The sequence below is a fragment of the Phalangium opilio genome, unplaced genomic scaffold (genome assembly GCF_054372755.1).
Source record: "Phalangium opilio isolate 3A_F unplaced genomic scaffold, DU_Popi_V2 ptg000014l_1, whole genome shotgun sequence".
In the NCBI taxonomy this organism is placed as follows: Eukaryota; Metazoa; Arthropoda; class Arachnida; order Opiliones; family Phalangiidae; genus Phalangium; species Phalangium opilio.
In genome coordinates, this window is record NW_028324149.1 from 4,920,560 (window position 1) to 4,941,666 (window position 21,107).

The following is a 21,107-nucleotide window of genomic DNA, read 5'->3' on the forward strand; positions in this document are numbered from 1 at the left end:
TTGACTCTTCGAGTCATACTGCTGTTCAAAGTAGAACCTGTCTGGACCACCATTCGTATAGCTTTCAATAGACTCGTTTAAATTATCGACGAAGACAACGTAACATTTTCCTTCGACTAAGTTGAAATCTACCGTCGTCTCTGCAAAATATTATTGATAACATTGCATTCAATCGTGATAATTAAAGGGACTGTAAAGAAGGCATCGGCGGCTGGGTAAAAATGATTTGAAATACGTCAGAGTCACGTGACCGAGGAGAGGCGTGGTTCAAAGAAGCTTAGTTCGTTTTATTTCGGAAACAAGCACTTCGGGGAATTTGCGCTGTAATCTCGCGAAAAACAAGGACTCGGTGTCCAGTCCCACCCTATGTGGAGTCTTTGTATCTTGTTGTTGTCAAGTGATGCCTGTGACGTATTTCAAATAATTTTTACCCGCCCGCCGATAGCTTCTTCGCAGTCCCTTGAAAATAATAGGTTAAAATAGCGTACCTTCGTCACTCCAATAAAGGAGATTGTTATCACTTTCATAAGCACCCATCATCCCCTTATGAGTGTCTTCGGGTCTAAAAAACAAATACAATGGTTGTTACGAGGATAGTGGGGGGATTTCTATCACTTTTCAGTCAAGTTATAGCGAGCCAAGACACAACTCTACGCAAAAAGCAGCGGTGTTCTAGCGATTCCGCTCCAGGGTTGCCATGGAGTTTTCAGAACCAAATTCCTTGACTTTTCCAGGTTTTCCCTGACCTCTTTCTGAGATTTTCCCTGACCTTTTCTGAGATTTTCCCTGACCTTTTTCAGAGATTTTCCCTGACCTTTTTCTGAGATTTTCCCCGACCTTTTTCTGAGATTTTCCCCGACCTTTTTCTAAGATTTTCCCCGACCTTTTAATGAGATTTTCCCCGACCTTTTTCTGAGATTTTCCCCGACAAACAGGGGTTTGCAGAATTAAAGGATTATATAGGACAGTAAAATATTAATTTTTCTTTTTATAAAGAACACCAGTACTGCCTTTTTTGATCTAGCAAATGACAAAAAATAGACTCCCTATTAGCTGCCCACACGAAAAACTCACCATGGTGGTACACCATAATATAATATACCGAGCTATTTTTAACTGGATAAGCTACAATATTAGGGAAACCATTCCCATTTTATGATATTTTTTTTTTTGGTTTAACCGATGGGTTGCTTAAAATTCGCCCAAATTTCAAAATTATAGGATTTTATAGGATTTTTGGCGATTTTAGCCAAAATTATAGGATTTTATAGGACAGTTTTAAAAATATAGGATTTTATAGGAATTATAGGACCTCTGGGGGCCCTGTTACTAAGGAAGGTTACAATTTACTTCCCTGAATTTCCCAGGTTTTTCCCGTATATGGAGTATCCTATGGAGCTAATTCTATCGAAGGACGGGCGGGGGGGGGCAAATAGGACTATAGCATACTAAAAGGACATGCCCGTTATCTCTAGTAGAACCACAGTTATGAGCCTCCAAATATAGTGTAATGTTAATACTATGGAGGGGATGTTCACGAACATTTTGCTTAATCACTTGGCCCCTGATTGACGCAACTTTCCCTGAATTTTACTAAAACTTCTAAATTTCCATGAGATTTTTGTCAACTATTTCCCTGATTTTTCCTGGTTTGTATGAACCCTGAAAAAGGAATTACGTATTTTTCGCCGTCCCCGTCAGCAACGTCATCAAAAATTAGTTTAAGCATTTTCGTTACGCGTTGAAGGGAGGGGCTCTTTACTGGGCTCATATGAATCGGACTGAAGTAAATACTAAACGTTCCCCATTCCCGCTTCTAAAATTACATCTATCCCTGTAAGGGCATTCTGTTAAGTTCGGCGAAAACTCACATCACATTTTTTGAAAATATCTATCGCAATGACATTTTCGCAGTGAGATTCCAAGAAGACCTCGTGGGCATCTCCGGTTTCTCCCAAGATCGTCTCGCAGGCGCGACTGAAAACAAACCAAATGTAATAAGAGCATTTGTGGCGGAATTGAACGCTTCTAGGAGAAATTTACCTCAGCCAATGGGCGTGAAACATGATGTTACCATTTTCCTCGTAAAAATAGGCGCATTTTGCGATGAAATACGCGACTTTCGAATCGTCCGGTTCAACCAGGACAAAATCACCGGAATTTATCTGACAAAGAAATTATTTAGTCTAGATGATGGTAAAATAGAAAATACCTAAATCAGGGTTGCCACGGAATTTTCAGAACCAAATTCCCTGACTAATTTTCCAGGTTTTCCCCGACCTTTTTCTGAGATTTTCCCCGACCTTTTTCTGAGAATTTCCCTGACCTTTTTCTGAGATTTTCCCTGACCTTTTTCTGAGAATTTCCCTGATCTTTTTCTGAGATTTTCCCTGACCTTTTTCTGAGATTTTCCCTGACCTTTTTCCGAGATTTTCCCTGACCTTTTTCTGAGACTTTCCCTGACCTTTTTCCGAGATTTTCCCTGACCTTTTTCCGAGATTTTCCCAGACGTTTTTAGGCCGAAAAAGTAAGTGTTTACAGCACAGTTTAACTGCTCATGATTAAATAAACTCTATCTACATTAAGTTTTCCAATGTATTTGTTGCACCAAAATGATTAAGAAATATTTTAACTATAAATAACAGTCCAAGAGATTTACCCACTAAAATGAAATTCCCTGACTTTTCCGGCCCATTTTTAAATTCCCCGACTTTCCAGGTTTTCCCAGACCCGTGACAGCCCTGTAAAATTAATGTAATCATACTAACAATTTCTCCTCGTACATTGATCCGCGAATAGCACTTCCTTTTGGATTTCGTCACAAATCTGGGCTTGCCAATGGGTTTAACAGTACCTTTACGCTTAAAATGAATAGGCAATAAAAAGTTGTAGTTCGACGTCAATAGAACATGAAGATTTACAAATTAGGAATTACCTTTTTCTCCTCGACATTTTTCTTCTTTGTGGGGCTCTTAACATTTTAAAAATAATGTTGTATCATGGACGGTGAATCTAGATCCACCGTCCATGGTGACGCCAAGATACAAAGACTCAACGGAAGAATGAGACTGGACGCTTAGTCCTTGTTTCCGCGAGATTGCGGCGCCATTTCTTCGAACCACCCTTTCCCCAGTCACGTGTCTGTGACGTATTTCAAACAATATTTAGAAAACCCTCCGATCCCTTCCTTACAGACCCTTCAACACAAACAAATCCAAACTCCAGCAATTACTTTCTCAACAAAATACTTACTGCAGGTGGCAATTTGCGACTTTGCTCTTCAGTATCACTACTTCCATTGCAATATTCATCTGCGACTTCGTCTTCGTCCGCTATTGTCATGTTCAGACACCTAATGATTTATGTAAATTGTACCTCATACGTCACGATAAGATTGCGACACTAGCAAATAAAAAGTAACCCCCCCCCCGGGCGAGTACCCGTTTCCCTGGAATTTAATTACTTAATACGCAAAAGCATTTCATTATTTAAATATTCCCGCCCATTACCCGCGACAACGCTTAAGTCAATCGGGTACTCAAGTTGACATATAAACTTAAATCTTTGCGTTTTACTACTGTATTTTTTCACAAATATTATTTTGACCCGATAAGTACCCGACATAATTATTGCTACCCGAAATTGGCACTTTGGCAAGGCCTAATTTTTCAAGGACCCGTGAAAAATCCGGGTACCCGACTCCAAAAGGAAATTTTTCAAGTACCCATAAAAAAACCCGAGTACCCGAGCCCAGTGGGAATTTTTCAAATATCCGAAAAAAAAACCCGGGTATCCGACCCCAGTGGGAATTTTTCAAATACCCGAAAAAAAGGGTACCCGACCCCAGGGGGAATTTTTCAAATACCCGAAAAAAAGCCCCGGGTATCCGACCCCAGTGGGAATTTTTCAAATACTCGAAAAAAAGGGTACCCGACCCCAGGGGGAATTTTTCAAATACCCGAAAAAAAACCCCGGGTATCCGACCCCAGTGGGAATTTTTCAAATACCCGAAAAAAAAACCCCGGGTATCCGACCCCAGTGGGAATTTTTCAAATACCCGAAAAAAAAACCCCGGGTACCCGACCACAGTGGGAATTTTTCAAATACCCGAAAAAAAAACCGGGTACCCGACCCCAGTGGAAATTTTTCAAACACCCGAAAAAAAAACCGGGTACCCGACCCCAGTGGGAATTTTTCAAACACCCGAATTAAGTAAGAATTAAGTGAGAATTTTAAGTACCCGTACGTGGCTCAAAATTTAAAAATCACTACCCGTAAAATAGTAAATAAAATAAATAATGTAGAACAATACACACTTGCGCTTTAAGCAGGCTTGCTTGCTTTTACCGGAACCTCCAAATTTAGTCATTTGCTTGCAATTTCCACATTCACCGCAGTCGGGTTGCTGACAAAACTGCAAAGACACACGAGCAAAAAGTAATCAAAAGAGCAGTACAGCGGAGGAGTGAAAAACAATTGTCGCTCATGATGGTGTATGTTTGGTTAGATTAGTTCAGATTTGGTTATTTAAAGGGGCTGTCCGACCCCCTCTCCTTTTTTACCCACTCGCTATGTTAAGCTCTATGAGGAAGATCGTCGTTTGTCCCACTGTCCGAACAGCCCCTTTAAACCCCAGTAGTATTAGGGTCGGTTTAGGCATACCGAATAGTATTAGGGTAGGTTAGCCTATTATGATCTTTTTGCGCTTTAAAGGTAAGGTAAATTGTAGGGTTAAGAATTGTTCAAACCTCAAGCTAAAAACTGCTATTTCCCAAAACAGCAGTTCTCAACAACGCCGCTGTTCTTATGGAATCGCGGTTGCTTTTAAGGGAACTGCTCATACACGGTACACCCGAATCCCGATAGGACACTCTTGCCGGGTGGGCCCCAATCCCTTAAAACACGCGGTACAAAGCCGAGTTAGTTAGCAAGTCAACCCAATACACATTAAGTTGAGAAAGCGCTTTGTTTGTATATATGTCGTTTCGGAAATTGATCGTGTTTTGGTTCAGTTCTTCTCACGGTTTGGTTGGGACAGAGGTGAACCGTAGCTGTTAAGAACATTCTATTCTAGACCCATAACAGTTTAGCTTTAAGATTAACCTCTAATCAGTCATATTTTTATTGAATTCGAAAGATGTTAAAAGAAAAAAGGTCTTCCGAAACAAAACGCAATCAAGGATAATTTACTGTTTAGTGTCTGTTTTCACACTTGGGCAACGAGGGGTAGCCTAATTAGTGAATTATAAAATTCCTTTGTGTAAATATGTAGGGATTAATCGCACAGTTGTCAATTTCTTCAGAGGTAACTGTCGGCAAAATCCCATTAAATTATTCTAGGTGGTTTGCAGTGTTTAAAACCATAGCTTTGGTTTCAACACGAAAGTAGCTTTCCCACCAATTGGTTTTCTTTTTAGAAGCACAAGCTTTCATAACCGCGTCGTAGAGATTTTTAGACGCCATTTTATATTTCGAGGGAATTATTTTTAAGTCGGTTTCATCTGCCAAAATCAATCTTTCTAGGTAGTGCCGCCTCCTCAATTGAATATTTCATGATATATTAAGGTTTGAACGAACAAAATTCTAGATTACTATTTTCACTACCATGTCCCTCTGCTACCTTGAAGCAAAATTTCCTCTCTTTTTGCTGCTCATTACCGGTGCCATTCCCTTGACTTTCTGTTCGTTATAACTACTATCATGAGTTATTTATTTCAAACCAAAATATAAAAAAATGGATTCTTTTTCCTTTTGTGCTACTTAGAATATAACGTTGTGCCGCGCCAAATCAAATAGTCTCTAACCATTGTTAGAAACTAGAGAGAGAAATCTGGCAGTAACACTGATCATGCCCTGAACTATGAGAAAGAACAATACGACGGTTCACTAAAGTACACTTGATATTACATCATTTTGCAAAACCGCGAGTAAAAATGTTACTGTCCCTATTGAATTTGGCGCCATTGGTTTTAGAATAATTAAAATGTTCCACTGCGAAGCGTGCTGGTCACGAATGGGGATGTAACGTCTTTAGGAAGCTTTTAAAACGCAAAAACCATACACGTACTCTCCCGAAAGTAATTAATGTAATGTGGTCGAAAAGCCGAGATAAGTAAATTTTTGAAATTGATTACCAGTAAAATAATTTATTTCAACGGAAAACGGTAATGGAACGTTGTTTTTTCTTAAGCATACATTTAAGTTTCAATTAAAAAGAAAAATTAATATCTGATCCTTCAGACAAGTGATAACCTCAGTCTTATCGATACTTTTTAGGTCTTGATTCTAATCAAGACATTTTTGATTAATTTATCAGTGAAGACTTTATCAGATGTCTCTATCCAAACTAATTTACCAGTGAAGACTGTTTCAGACTTCTCCATCCAAACTAATTTGCCAGTGAAGATAGTATCGAACTTCTCTGTCCAAACAGATTCACCAGTTAAGATCGTATAGGACTCTTCAATCCAAACTAATTTACCTGTCAAGACTGTATCCGACTTCTCTGTTCAAACAAATTTTCCCGTGAACAATGTTTGTGACCAAGCTGAACCTAAACCTTTGGACAAAATTCTAATTGGGTTTGCTTCACCAGAAAACAGAGTTTGCAACAATAGTACTCAAACTGTGTTCAGAGTTACTGAAATGTTTGAACTGGAAAGAGTTCAATTGAAGTATTCCCAATTAATAACTGAAAGTGAAGAGTTAAATTCCAAATTAAAGTACCATGTTAATCAACTTAAAGTCATGAGGGATGATATTACTTCAATAACTCTGAAAAAAGAAGAGCTTGAAAAAGAACTTGACAGAAAATGTTTCACAGAATCATCATTTATCAATGATAATGCAAGGGTAAAATACTTTACTGGATTGGGAAATCATGAGTTATTGTTGGAAATTTTCAAGGGTGTTGAAACTTTTTTGGTTGGGAGATCCAAATTATCAAAATTCCAGCAATTTATTATGACAATTATGAAGTTAAGGTTGGCATCGACCAATAGGGATTTATTTAGCTTATAGATTTGACGTATCAGAGCAAACAGTTGGAAGACTGTTTTATAATTGTCTTAATGCCCTCTATAAGCGACTCCCTAAGTTTATTAAATGGCCAGATAGGGATTGTCTTAAAGAAACTATGCCAGTATGTTTTAGACAAAGCCTCGGAACTTCTGTTGCGGTAATCATTGATTGCTTTTAGGTATTCATGGAAAAACCGTCAAGTGTATTAGCTAGGACAGAAACATGGTCTAGCTACAAGCACCAAAACACAATCAAATATTTAATAGGCGTAACACCTCAAGGAACCATAAGTTACATTTCGAAAGGTTGGGTAAGCGATAAACGTCTAACGGAAATCGGAAAATTGTGGATTTTTGGAAAATCTTTTGCCTGGTGATGTCGTTTTAGCAGATAGGGGCTTCAAAATAGAAGACTCAATAGGGCTTTACTGCGCAACGGTTAAGTTGCCAGCTTTCCGTGACGGTAAAAAACAGTTAGATCCCCATAAAGTAGAATCTACTCGTATAATTGCCAACGTACGCATACATGTAGAAAGAGTCATCGGGGAGCTCCGTCAAAAATACACAATTTTACACACTAAAGTTCCTCTAGAACTGTTGCATGTAGCTGAAAATGAGCAAATCGCGACTATTGATAGAATGACTTTAGTAGCTTGTGCTCTAACAAATCTTTGCCCTTCGGTAGTTCCACTTGAATGAAATAAAATAAATATACATATATCCCTGAACTTAACAATGATTGGAAATGGCAATTTTTTAGTATTTGTAGCAGAGGGTGGTGTAGTTTTACGATAACATTTTATAATGTCAGAAGTCTGCATGTTGAAGGACAAAGACTTGGCAACAAGTTGTACAATTACTTGAGGGTTTTCATTTGTTGTTTCTTGAATACCGGATAATTCCAATGAGTCTTTATTTTGTTGAAATTCTAGGTCAGATATTTTTGATTCCAGATAGGCAGGGTTGGCAAGTTTTAAACAAATTGTTTTAAACTTTGGTTTAAAACTTGTTTTAAACAGCCAGGAAAAAAAACATTAATTTGTTTAAAACGTTTTAAACAAACAGTTTAAAACGTTTTAAACAAACAGTTTAAAACATGTTTTTTATGAAGAGGAATTTCGAATATTTTTAACTCGTTTTACTTGAAAATGAGCGAAAATATTTAATAATATAAATAAAAAGCTTCAGTCAAAACCTTGCTATAATTTGATTGTTTCATATGTAGGGCTCGGACTCCGTTATACATTATCTGAAATTATAGATATTGAGATGTATATATTATTTATAAATATGGCGGAACGAATAATGCTAATTAATACGTTATTTGCAAACAATAATATATGTACATAGAAGACGTTAGTGGATATTCAATTGACATTGTTAGTATACAACATTATCGCTAGATATTTCTATTCGCGTATAATATTGGCAACCATTCATACAAGCTTTATTTCTGAAAGTAGTCTCTCACAGACAATGTATAGCAACGTTACCGTTACTAACGTATATCTATGAGAGGTTTAAATTTAATTACGTGCCTATATAGGATCTGGCTTTGTTTAATATTTAAAAATATGCTTCAAGATGACATCAGTCGTTACAGCTGTTAGCGATGAACTCGTGTTTCACTACGAAAGGGTTGTCATTTTACGGCTTTCATTACTCTTAGCTTGATTCCCTGGTGTTTTAATGATAAATTAAACCAAGACGTTAATGAAATAACGTGTGTTTGGTATTAAAAATGATTTGAACGAGATAGCCTATCAATAACATTTTAAACTCTCAGTCTTAGAACTTGATTAACACAAGAGATCCAAAGAGTGTCAACGGATGTGTAAGCGTAAGACGAATGTTACAAACGCGGTGTTTAACTCTTCTTTCAGAAACTGACACGTATTTAAACACACTTGGGTTTATTTGTAAATATCGGTGCCACCATAGCAGGCTCTAATGTGTTCCTTCTCTCTTATTCCCTTCTGATATAATCTTATGATTAAATACATTGCTTACGAAAGTGAATAATAACATAAGGATGAAATTTACCATTTGCGAGTCATCCTTTTGGTCTTTTTGTAGATTCAAAATTAGTCTCTGTGCTGAATCAACAACTGCTCTTTCCCCGCTTTTGAGCAATTGTTTTGCTTAAAAGTTTTGTAATGACTTGGGTATTTCGTACCTCCCGGTTGTTTTTCTAATTTCATCAAGAACGAGCTTGTTATCGCCCCTAACTCGAACGAAATCTAAAACTTTAGATTTTTGTTCCATATTTGCCTGGCGCAGTGTTTGCGGGATACTATTCATAAAGCTCGGGTCCGATGTCATGATTATGATTTAGCTCGATAGATGATATGTACAGAGCTTGAACTTTAGCATTTGCTGTGTATGTCACATGGGCAGGGCAAGAATTGGCAAATGTGGACGATTTTCGGTGCCCTTTCGCTTTCGTCTCGTACTGCCCATAATGTACACAAACCATTTTTACTTTAGAGTACTTGAGATTTCTTCCAATGGCGTATAAACTCCTTTTTTCGCTTTTTTACAAGCAGTTTTGTTGTGACTTTCAACGGACGTGGCATGTTTATATTTACTTAATATTGGCGAAAAGTTCTTATTACAGTACTCAAAATGGTTTGTTTCGCAAGATATCCAGTCTTCAAATTGCTGTTTTAATTTTAACTCCATAATAATATTTTCTCAGCCGTCTCATCTACTGAGTCTGAGAAGGATCATGACACCAAGCTTGAGAACCAATGAATAAGTGCCGGAAAACAATACATTTTAAACGTGACGAGCTTCTGGTCAGTAATTGCACAAATAGCGCTAAAGGCTAAATACGAAAAATTGTGGCGAATTTCACGGTCAGAATACAATCCAGCAATGCTTCTGATTTATCTATATCTATACAGGGTGTTTCTGGAAAGTCTGGCACAAATTAACAGGCATGTTCCTTGAGTCAAAAGGAGTCCGAAAGGTCCTATGACGTTTTGGGGTAAAACGCTCCGTTGCGACGTTATGGGCTCTCAAAAGTAGGCCGAAAAACAAGGAGATTTTGCAGAATTATAGCACTAGTATTGTGGTTTTGACCCAATTGTTTTCGATTATTGAGCATAAGACAATGATCGAAATAAGTTCAAACCTAGTGGAAGACTGTGAACGTGTTAAACGGCCAAAACCGTTAATCCCTTTGTTTTCATTAGTGATTGTAATTAAAGGTAAGGAAAGTAGCTCAGATATCGGTTACTTGTTTGTTCAGATGTACTGGTAACTGACCAGTCATTTATTCTTTATTTCAATTACTTTTACAATAATTCGAATGCATGAAACCCTTAACCTTTACAATAATTCGATTGAACCCTTTAACCTTTACAATAATTCGTATGAAACCCTTAACCTTTACAATAATTCGTATGAAACCCTTAACCTTTACAATAATTCGAATGAACCCCTTAAATTTTACAATAAATCGAATCGAACCCATTATTTTTACAATAATCTGAATCGAACCCAATAATTTTACAATAATTCGAATTGAACCCATTACATTTACAATAATTCGAATTGAACTCATTACATGTACAATAATTCGAATGAACCCCATTACATTTACAATAATTCGAATGAACCCCATTACTTTTACAATAATTCGAATCGAAGCCCATTACTTTTACGCCATGAAGCACGTTAAGGTTAACCAGTCTGTAAAAAACCTACAACAACAACTTCTGACGTGCACATTTGGAAGCTTATCTGGAACTAATCATGGTCTAATTCATGAATACAGAGTACTCAGATATGCATCATATTTATGAGCTGGCTCGGGGAAATGAGGTGGCTAGGCGCTTATACCAGAAGCACTTTCCTCAACGACGCTTGAGAGAAACCGGGAAACTTCAACCGTCGGGACCTGAACCTCGTGCAGCGATTGTTCCCGAGGATGTAGAGGACACCGTTTTGACAATTTTCAAAGATGATCCAACAGCCAGTACCAGGAACGTCGCACGACAATTGGGCGTTAACCATGTACTAGTCTGGAAAATCCTTCGAGGACATCAGTTCACAAGCTTTAAACGAAGCTGATTATCCGAGACGGGTCGATTTGTGCCAGTGGTTTGTGGCACTGGTAAATGACTTAGACTTTCCGCGTACTTTGCTAGTTTCCGACGAGGCCAATTTCTCGCGTGACGGGATACTTAATTTACATAACTATCACGAGTGGAAGCAACAAAACCCGCATGCGACCACTGTCATGAAACATCAAGTTCAGTTTAGTTTGAACGTCTGGTGCGGAATTGTAGGAGATCATTTAATTGGACTTTATTTTTTGCAACCGAGGTTAAATGGGGAGGCGTACTTGACCTTTCCGCGAGACAATTTACCGGAGCTTTTAGAGGACGTACCGTTACGACTGCGACAAATAATGTGGTTCATGCACGATGGCGCACAGCGGCACCGCCCCATTTTAGTCATCATGTTAGAGCATATCTTGATGTCGCGTTTCCCCGGAGGTGGATAGGTCGAGTCGGAACTGTTGCGTGGCCAGCAAGATCTCCCGTATTCAACCCATGCGATTTTTTTCTTTAGGGCCATCTCAAGGACTTGGTATACCGAAGTGAAGTTCGCGATGTCGAAGACTTACGACAAAGAATAATTGATGGATGTGATATCATCCGTAACACGCCAGAAATCTTCGAACGCGTTCGTGAATCTTTCAAAAGACGCGCGCAAGTTTGCTTAAACGTTGATGGTGCCCATTTTGAACAATTTTTGTAGAACAATGTAATTGGGTTTCATTCGAATTATTGTAAAAGTAATGGGGTTCGATTCGAATTATTGTAAAAGTAATGGGGTTCGATTCGAATTATTGTAAAAGTAATGGGGTTCATTCGAATTATTGTAAATGTAATGGGGTTCATTCGAATTATTGTACATGTAATGGGTTCAATTCGAATTATTGTAAATGTAATGGGTTCAATTCGAATTATTGTAAATGTAATGGGTTCGATTCGAATTATTGTAAAATTTTTGGGTTCGATTCAGATTATTGTAAAAATAATGGGTTCGATTCGATTTATTGTAAAATTTAAGGGGTTCATTCGAATTATTGTAAAGGTTAAGGGTTTCATACGAATTATTGTAAAGGTTAAGGGGTTCATTCGAATTATTGTAAAGGTTAAGGGTTTCATGCATTCGAATTATTGTAAAAGTAATTGAAAAAAAGAATAAAAGACTGTTCAGTTACCAGTACATCTGAACAAACAAGTAACCGATATCTGAGCTACTTTCCTTACCTTTAATTACAATCACTAATGAAAACAAAGGGATTAACGGTTTTGGCCGTTTAACACGTTCACGGTCTTCCACTAGGTTTGAACTTATTTCGATTATTGTCTTATGCTCAATAATCGAAAACAATTGGGTCAAAACCACAATACTAGTGCTATAATTCTGCAAAATCTCCTTGTTTTTCGGCCTACTTTTGAGAGCCCATAACGTCGCAACGGAGCGCTTTACCCCAAAACGTCATAGGACCTTTCGGACTCCTTTTGACTCAAGGAACATGCCTGTTAATTTGTGCCAGACTTTCCAGAAACACCCTGTATATTAACAACTTCAAGATGCTGAACGATTTAATAGCAATTTAAAATTCTACCATTTAAAACGTATAATATTAAAATATCTCTTTTTAAATTAATAGGTGTCACTAGAAACTAACTGTAAATTTCAATGGAAGGAAATTCTGTTTATATGGTTTCATTGGGGCTTTTCATTCTAAGGGAGCGGTAGCTCCCTTAGATAAGGCCTGATGACGGCTTTAATGTATAAGGAAGGTCTTTGGATTGGTTATAACTTTTTTCGTCTTAAGTTTATTGTTTCGAAATTTTTCTACTGAACTTAAATCCGGGCCCTTAATATGTGGTAAAAATTTCAAGATGATCCACCTAATAGTTTATTTTATAAAGCATAAAGTTGCTAAGGGTGGTTTTCATTTCCATAAAATTAATCACAGATTTTGGCGAAAAACTAGAGAATCTCCATAGAAATAACATGGGAAATTTTCCACACTTACCCATTTTGTAACTACCCTTACAAAAATAACTATACGTTTGATAGATTTGAAAACGGTCTTAAATGAAAGCCCCATTTTTAAAGTGGGCGCCAATTTTTGTTTCATTAAGAAAAACAAAGTTTAAGTATTGTTTTTAATAGTTTTAAGTACCTGCTCCGAATTAAGTGGTTTACCTTTAAACTGTGGAACTTAGACCTTTTTGCTAGGGTTAAGTAATAAAGAAAGTCATTCTAGGACTTACGTCGTTTTACTGCGGATAATCAAATTGGTAGGGCAATTAGCTAGCTTAATTGTCATTATAACTATTGCGCGCCCAACTAATTTAGTTGCGAAGTACAGATTAAACTTAATTAAACAAAATTTCCAATTAAAGATAATTACCAATTATAGGTAATTAAATTTTTACACGAGTCTAAACTATAACATCTGTTTGTGTACAAGTCTACGGAATCTGTTTAAGCGCAGACCTACAGAACATTTTTGTGCAAAGGAGTATAAAATCTCTTTGTGCATAGGCCTATGCAATAATTTCGTGCACAGGCCTATGGAATATTGTTTTACACAGGCCTCTGGAATATTGTTTTACACAGGCCTATGGAATATTGTTTTACACAGGCCTATGGAATATTGTTTTACACAGGTCTACGGAATGTTTTTGTGCAAATCTGCATGGAATCCTTTTGAGTATAGGAGTATGGAATCTTCTGTGCACAGGTCTATGGAATTTTTTGTTCATGGGTCTATGGTATATTTATGTGCACACAAGTCTGAAGAATCTTTATGTGCACACAAGTCTGAAGAATCTTTATGTGCACACAAGTCTGAAGAATCTTTATGTGCACACAAGTCTGAAGAGTCATAATGTGCAAACAAGTCTGAAGAATCTTTATGTGCACACAAGTATGAATAATCTTTATGTGAACACACAAGTCTGAAGAATCTTTATGTGTCCAAGTGAAAAATCTTTATTTGCACAAGTCAACGACTTCTGTTTGTGCACAGGTCTACGACTTCTGTTTGTTCACAGGTCTACGACCTCTGTTTGTGCACAGGTCTATGGAATCTGATTTGCTCATTTCTATGACATCTCTTTTTGCGCAAGTCAATAACATTTGTTTATGCTCAAGTCTAAAACATCTGTTTGTACACAAGCCTAAAACATCTGTTTGTGCACAAGTCTAAAACATCTGTTTGTGCACAAGTCTAAAACATCTGTTTGTACACAAGACTAAAACATCTGTTTGTGCACAAGTCTATTCCATCTGTTTGTGCACAAGTCTATTCCATCTGTTTGTGCACAAGTCTAAAGCATCTGTTTGTGCACAAGTCTAAAGCATCTGTTTGTGCACAAGTCTAAAGCATCTGTTTGTGCACAAGTCTAAATCATCTGTTTGTGAACAAGTCTATAACACCTGTTTGTGATCAATTCTATAACACCTGCTTGTGAACAAGTCTATAACACCTGTGTGTGAACAAGTCTATAACATCTCTTTGTGCACAAGTCTATAACATCTGTTTATTCACAAGTCTATGACATCTGTTTGTGCACACGCGAGTGACTTCTGTCTGAGCTAAGGTCTACGGAATATTTTTGAGCACGGGTCTACGTATTATTTTTGTGCAAATGGGTATGGAATCTTTTTGAGCATAGAAGTTTGAAATCTGTTTGAGCATAGGGGCATTGAAAATGTTTGTGCATGGAATCTGATGTGCACATGTCTATAATATCTCTTTTTGCGCGAGTCTGCGACATTTCTTTGTGCACAAGCCTGTGATTCTATTTGTGCACAAGTGTACGAAATATTTTTATGCATTGGTGTACGGAATATTTTTATGCACAGGTGTACGAACTGTTTTTGTTCACAGGTGTACGGAATATTTTTGTGCATAGGTGTATGGAATATTATGGTGAAAATGGATTTGGAATATTTTTGTGCACAGGTGTACGGAATATTTTTGTGAAAATGGATACCGAATATTTTTGTGCACAGGTGTACGTGATATTTTTGTGCACAGGTGAACGTGATATTTTTGTGCAAATGGGTAAGGAACATTTTTGAGCATAGGGATATGGAATGTTTTTGTGCAGAGGTCCATGGATTATTTTTGTGTACAGGCATATGGAATGTTTTTGTGCAGAAGTCCGTGGAATATTTTTGTGTACAGGTATATCACTCATGTTTGTGCACAAATCTATAGAATGTTTTGTACACCGGTCTAGGACATATGATTGTGCACAAGTCTATGGCATCAGTTTGTGCAAAAGTCTAAGGTATGTGTTTTTGCACAAATATTTGACATCTATTTTTGCACAAGTCTATGGTATCTGTGTGTACAGGTCTACAAAATATGTTTGTGCACAAGTCTATGGTATCTGTGTGTACAGGTCTACAAAATATGTTTGTGCACAAGTCTGAAGAATCTTTATGTGCACAAGTCTACGGAATCTCTTGTGCAAATGTCGATGACATCTCTTTTTGAGGAAGTCTATGAAATTAGTTTTTTACACAAGCATATGACATCTGTTTGTGCACAAGTCTATAACATCGGACTGTGTAAAACCGTGTGACTTCTGTTTGTGTAAAAGTCTGTGGAATCTATTTGTGCACGAGTCTACGTAATATATTTGTGCGCAAATCTATGGAATCTGTTTATGCGCTAGTCTACGGCATCTGTTTGTGCACGGGTCTACGGAAAATGTTTGTGCAAATGGGTGTGGAATTTTTTTGAGCATATAGGGGTATGGAATGTTTCTGAACAGGTCCAAGGCATGTTTTTGTGCACAGGTCCATGGAATATTTTTGTACACAGGTCTATGTCACATGTTTATACAAAATCCAATAGAATATTTTGTGCATAGGTCAATGGAATCTTTTTGTGCACAGCACAGCTTTATGAAATATTTTGTGCGCAGGTCTAGGGAATATTTCTGTTCAAATGGTTATGGAATAGTTTTGTGCTATGGCCTGATGACGGCTTTAATGTATAAGGAAGGTTTTTGGATTGGTTATAACTTTTTCGTCTTAAGTTTATTGTTTCGAAATTTTTCTACTGAACTTAAATCCGGGCCCTTAATATGTGGTAAAAATTTCAAGATGATCCACCTAATAGTTTATTTTATAAAGCATAAAGTTGCTAAGGGTGGTTTTCATTTCCATAAAATTAATCACAGATTTTGGCGAAAAACTAGAGAATCTCCATAGAAATAACATGGGAAATTTTCCAAACTTACCCATTTTGTAACTACCCTTACAAAAATAACTATACGTTTGATAGATTTGAAAACGGTCTTAAATGAAAGCCCCATTTTTAAAGTGGGCGCCAATTTTTGTTTCATTAAGAAAAACAAAGTTTAAGTATTGTTTTTAATAGTTTTAAGTACCTGCTCCGAATTAAGTGGTTTACCTTTAAACTGTGGAACTTAAGACCTTTTTGCTAGGGTTAAGTAATAAAGAAAGTCATTCTAGGACTTACGTCGTTTTACTGCGGATAATCAAATTGGTAGGGCAATTAGCTAGCTTAATTGTCATTATAACTATTGCGCGCCCAACTAATTTAGTTGCGAAGTACAGATTAAACTTAATTAAACAAAATTTCCAATTAAAGATAATTACCAATTATAGGTAATTAAATTTTTACAAGAGTCTAAACTATAACATCTGTTTGTGTACAAGTCTACGGAATCTGTTTAAGCGCAGACCTACAGAACATTTTTGTGCAAAGGAGTATAAAATCTCTTTGTGCATAGGCCTATGCAATAATTTCGTGCACAGGCCTATGGAATATTGTTTTACACAGGCCTCTGGAATATTGTTTTACACAGGCCTCTGGAATATTGTTTTACACAGGCCTCTGGAATATTGTTTTACACAGGCCTATGGAATATTGTTTTACACAGGCCTATGGAATATTGTTTTACACAGGTCTACGGAATGGTTTTGTGCAAATCTGCATGGAATCCTTTTGAGTATAGGAGTATGGAATCTTCTGTGCACAGGTCTATGGAATTTTTTGTTCATGGGTCTATGGTATATTTATGTGCACACAAGTCTGAAGAATCTTTATGTGCACACAAGTCTGAAGAATCTTTATGTGCACACAAGTCTGAAGAGTCATAATGTGCAAACAAGTCTGAAGAATCTTTATGTGCACACAAGTATGAATAATCTTTATGTGAACACACAGGTCTGAAGAATCTTTATGTGTCCAAGTGAAAAATCTTTATTTGCACAAGTCTACGACTTCTGTTTGTGCACAGGTCTACGACTTCTGTTTGTTCACAGGTCTACGACTTCTGTTTGTTCACAGGTCTACGACCTCTGTTTGTGCACAGGTCTATGGAATCTGATTTGCTCATTTCTATGACATCTCTTTTTGCGCAAGTCAATAACATTTGTTTTAAGCAGATAGATATATACTACCAGAATACAAGAGGTCTGCGAAGCAAAGCGAATAAATTTTTTAATAATTTGATAGAAACAGATCTAGACATAATATGTCTTACCGAAACTTGGTTAAACAACAGCCACAGCAGTACGGACTATTTCCCAAACAATTACACTGTTTTTCGCTCTGACCGCGCATCACATCGACGCGGTGGTGGTGCTCTCATTGCTATAAAGAACAACTTTAAGGTAATCCGGCGAACCGACCTCGAATGCCATTTTGAAGCAGTCTGGATTGAGGTTCGATTAAATAAATATAAAAATCTCCTGCTAGGCTGCATCTACCTCCCACCACACACCTCCATCACATCTTACGAACTTCTTAATACTACCCTTAAAAATAATTTACTAAAATTTAAGGGTGATATTATGTTGCTGGGAGATTTCAATCTTCCCCTTGTAGACTGGAGGGATTGGACACTGGATTTTTGCAACCATAATACAAAGAAAAAAGCTAAACAAATTTTTGAACTGTCAAATATGAACAATCTTAAACAGATAAATACAATTAAAAACTATAAAAATGACATCCTTGATCTTTGTCTCACCAATAATCACAAATGTAGAATAGATACTGAGGTAGATCCCTTGGTCCCAATTGACAAGTACCACCCTACCCTCTTAGTGCAATATGAAACAAACGAATCAATAGACCAAAACTTAGAAGAAAGGATATCTGCTAACCTTAATTACAAGCAAGGAGACTACCTAAAACTATACAATACAATCAAGACAATTAACTGGAAACCTATCTACATGTCCAATGATCTAAATTTTGCTGTGCAGTTCTTAACAGATAATATACAAACCGCAATAACCAAATGTATCCCTAAATATACGAAATCGAAAACCACTATTAACAAAAACTATCCAAACTGGTTCTCTCCCGCGCTAATTAAAAGTTTAAAAAATAAAAATTACTACCATAAAAAATTTAAAAGAACTAAAAACCCCCAGGATCGACTAAAATATAAAGCCATTAGGCAAACAGTGAAACATCTATTAAAACGCGACAAGCAGAATTTTTCCTCTAAAATATGCACTAGTGTTAAAAATGACCCAAAAACCTTTTGGTCCTATGTAAATACAAGTTGGGAAAACCAAAATATTACCTCTCCGAGTCAAGAGAAGGACTACCTACAAACTTATTTACCCAGTTATGGAAATGTTTCTTTTTTTATGAACAAATACTGAAGTTAAAATTTATGAAATATTAAAGCAGTATACAAAGCATAGCAAATATACTGTAAATCAGACGACATTTTACATCCAATAAGGATATACTTGTACACATTAAAATCATCCGATGGGGGAAAAACCGGAAATGAAGAGATAAAACTTTGGAGGGATATTACCTTTACGTGTTTGTAAAGGCCCAATTTGCTACTCCTCAACTGTATACCCTCTATGTTCAAAGCCATATTCACAACAGGGTTGCCATGTAAACACTATCCTCTCCTTTCACCTCAACAATTTTCTTAGTTTGTCAACATGACGATTAAAGTTACATAACACCAAAGCTAATTTGTGGCTACACACACTGAAGGTAAATGCGCACCATAAAAAGCATGAACACACGAAGCTATAATCCGATTACGATCAGACCTTTCACTGATCTGGGCTGCGTTCAGCAGAGCTCACCAAAAAAGACAGCGGATTTTGGAAAACGTTTTCTGGTGAGATCTGTCGTCATAGCTTTTCTCCGGTCATCGGTCTTTTAAAAATGAAGCTAGCGCAATAAAGCGTGCAAGGTACAAAGGCTTAACAAAAATTGTATGATAACATATTTATGGAGATAGATAAGAACAACTTTTATAATTAAACATAGAAACTAACATGTCTCTTAAACTTCTCGCCGCTCTCGCGTGATCAACTTGTTTCACGCCAATTAAATAGCTATAGTCCCATCAGAATCAGCAAGAGCTATTTGTATTAATTCCTCCATGCTTTTTCGCCAAGCTGAGAACTACGCGTTTTACGTCACGTTATCCAAAAACCCGACTATTTTCCTTGAAGACCGCGCTGGCTCACTGAGCACCGTGACGTCAAAATTCAATAACAAAATCCCGTTCTGGATGACACTGCTAACAGCGCCTGACAGCGCTGAGCTCTGCTGAACGCGGCCCAGATTTCCACCATGATTATAAAGTCTAAGCCTAATTATTTAAAAGTGTATTTAACTTTCGCCTCACTCTGAACCGTTAATGTCTCTGTATTACAGAAACGAAAACCAAACCCAAGCGTTTACTTTTTGGTTCACTAGGCCTAATGACAAATAAAAGTTCATTTGCCCAATATAGTTGCGTTCTTCTTGAAATCACTTTAGAAAGAATTATGCTATAAACAGATGTAGTATAGCTTAAGTAATATATAAACATCGATTTCAAATAATAATAATAAAAAATATTCTTGGGATATCAGAATGAAACAGAGCTTTATAGCTACAAAACCACTAAAGGCATCGAAATTACGAAAAATATTTCCATATATTAATAATATATTATGAGAAAACCAAATATTAAGGTTTTGTAGGATTTCTTTCCACAAAACAAAGCGAACTGCTAACGCGGTGCACTAACGGACGGACACACACAGACTAAAACATAGGCTGCTTTTTAACTCTTTCCGTTTTAATTTTGAGTTGAGAAACTAGATTATCTTAAATATTAAAATAAATATAATTAATATTAAATATTTTCTTCGTTAGTTGTTCGCCTTATAGAGCGTTACATCGCGTTGATAAAGAACAATTAGACATTCTTGAGAGACTTGACTAATTTTGGCGTTTGAAATGAAGCATACGCCGGTTGCATTACCTTACTCAAATAGGTAGTATATAAGGGTGTCGAACTACAGATAAAAGCAAGAACAACCGCAATTGCGAAAACCTTTGGTGGACAACCCACCCTAGGGAGGCTAGACGTTTCTCGTAACCCTAGCTGATCGCCGCGAATGTCTTAAACCAAACGATGACTATGGAGTTAGAAGCCAATAAGACAGATTGGTGTCTATGTGGAATAGACGGAAGACCAGTAGATGGTGGTGTTTAGAAGCCAGTATGTACAGACTGGTGTCCAAGTGGGATGGACGAAGACCAGAAGATGGTGGTGATTAGAAGCCAGTATGTACAGACTGGTGTCCATGTGGGATGGACGAAGACCAAAAGATAGTGGAGATTAGAAGCCAGTATGTACAGACTGGTGTCCAAGTGGAATGGACGAAGACCCGAAGATGGTGGTGATTAGAAGCCAATGAATACAGACTGGTGTCCATGTGGGATGGACGAAGACCAAAAGATGGTGGTGATTAGAAGCCAGTAAGTACAGACTGGTGTCCGTGTGGGATGGACAAAGACGAGAAGATGGTGGTGTGAGAACTCAAGTAAAGGAGCCATTTCCGTGACTGTGAAAGCAGTTCGGAAATGGCGAACACGTTTGCTCCGATTTGGAAACTGCGAACGCGGTCACGTGGGTGTAACAACAGACAAACACACAGACAGACACACACACACGTCGAAATTAGAACCTCTCCGTGACATACGTCACTCGGAGAGGTAAAAAAATCCAAAGAATTCAA

At 37.2% G+C, this 21,107-nt stretch overlaps 2 protein-coding genes across 1 annotated transcript; one reads left to right on the top strand and one right to left on the bottom strand.

The window, feature by feature from the left end:
- The window catches only part of LOC149705301 (uncharacterized), a 98,655-nt gene that overhangs the window by 68,421 nt on the left and 9,127 nt on the right, over positions 1 to 21,107 (top strand).
- LOC149705308 (DNA (cytosine-5)-methyltransferase 1-like) lies at positions 1,333 to 4,477 on the bottom strand. Its single transcript, XM_089865588.1, has 6 exons — positions 4,317 to 4,477; positions 3,253 to 3,352; positions 2,936 to 2,971; positions 2,769 to 2,861; positions 2,044 to 2,165; positions 1,333 to 1,977 (listed from the first exon to the last, which is right to left on the bottom strand). Exons 1-6 carry the CDS (start codon positions 4,367 to 4,369, stop codon positions 1,851 to 1,853), a joined length of 531 nt encoding a protein of 176 aa, XP_089721714.1. The 5' UTR covers positions 4,370 to 4,477; the 3' UTR covers positions 1,333 to 1,850.

Coding starts and splice junctions, on each gene's coding strand:
- LOC149705308 (XM_089865588.1), bottom strand. CDS start 4,369: ATGACTAAATTTGGAGGTTCCGGTAAAAGCAAGCAAGCCTGCTTAAAG. Junction 2,972..3,252: donor GTCGCAAATTGCCACCTGCA/GTAAGTATTTTG, acceptor TAAAATGTTAAG/AGCCCCACAAAGAAGAAAAA. Junction 2,862..2,935: donor AAAATGTCGAGGAGAAAAAG/GTAATTCCTAAT, acceptor ATTCATTTTAAG/CGTAAAGGTACTGTTAAACC.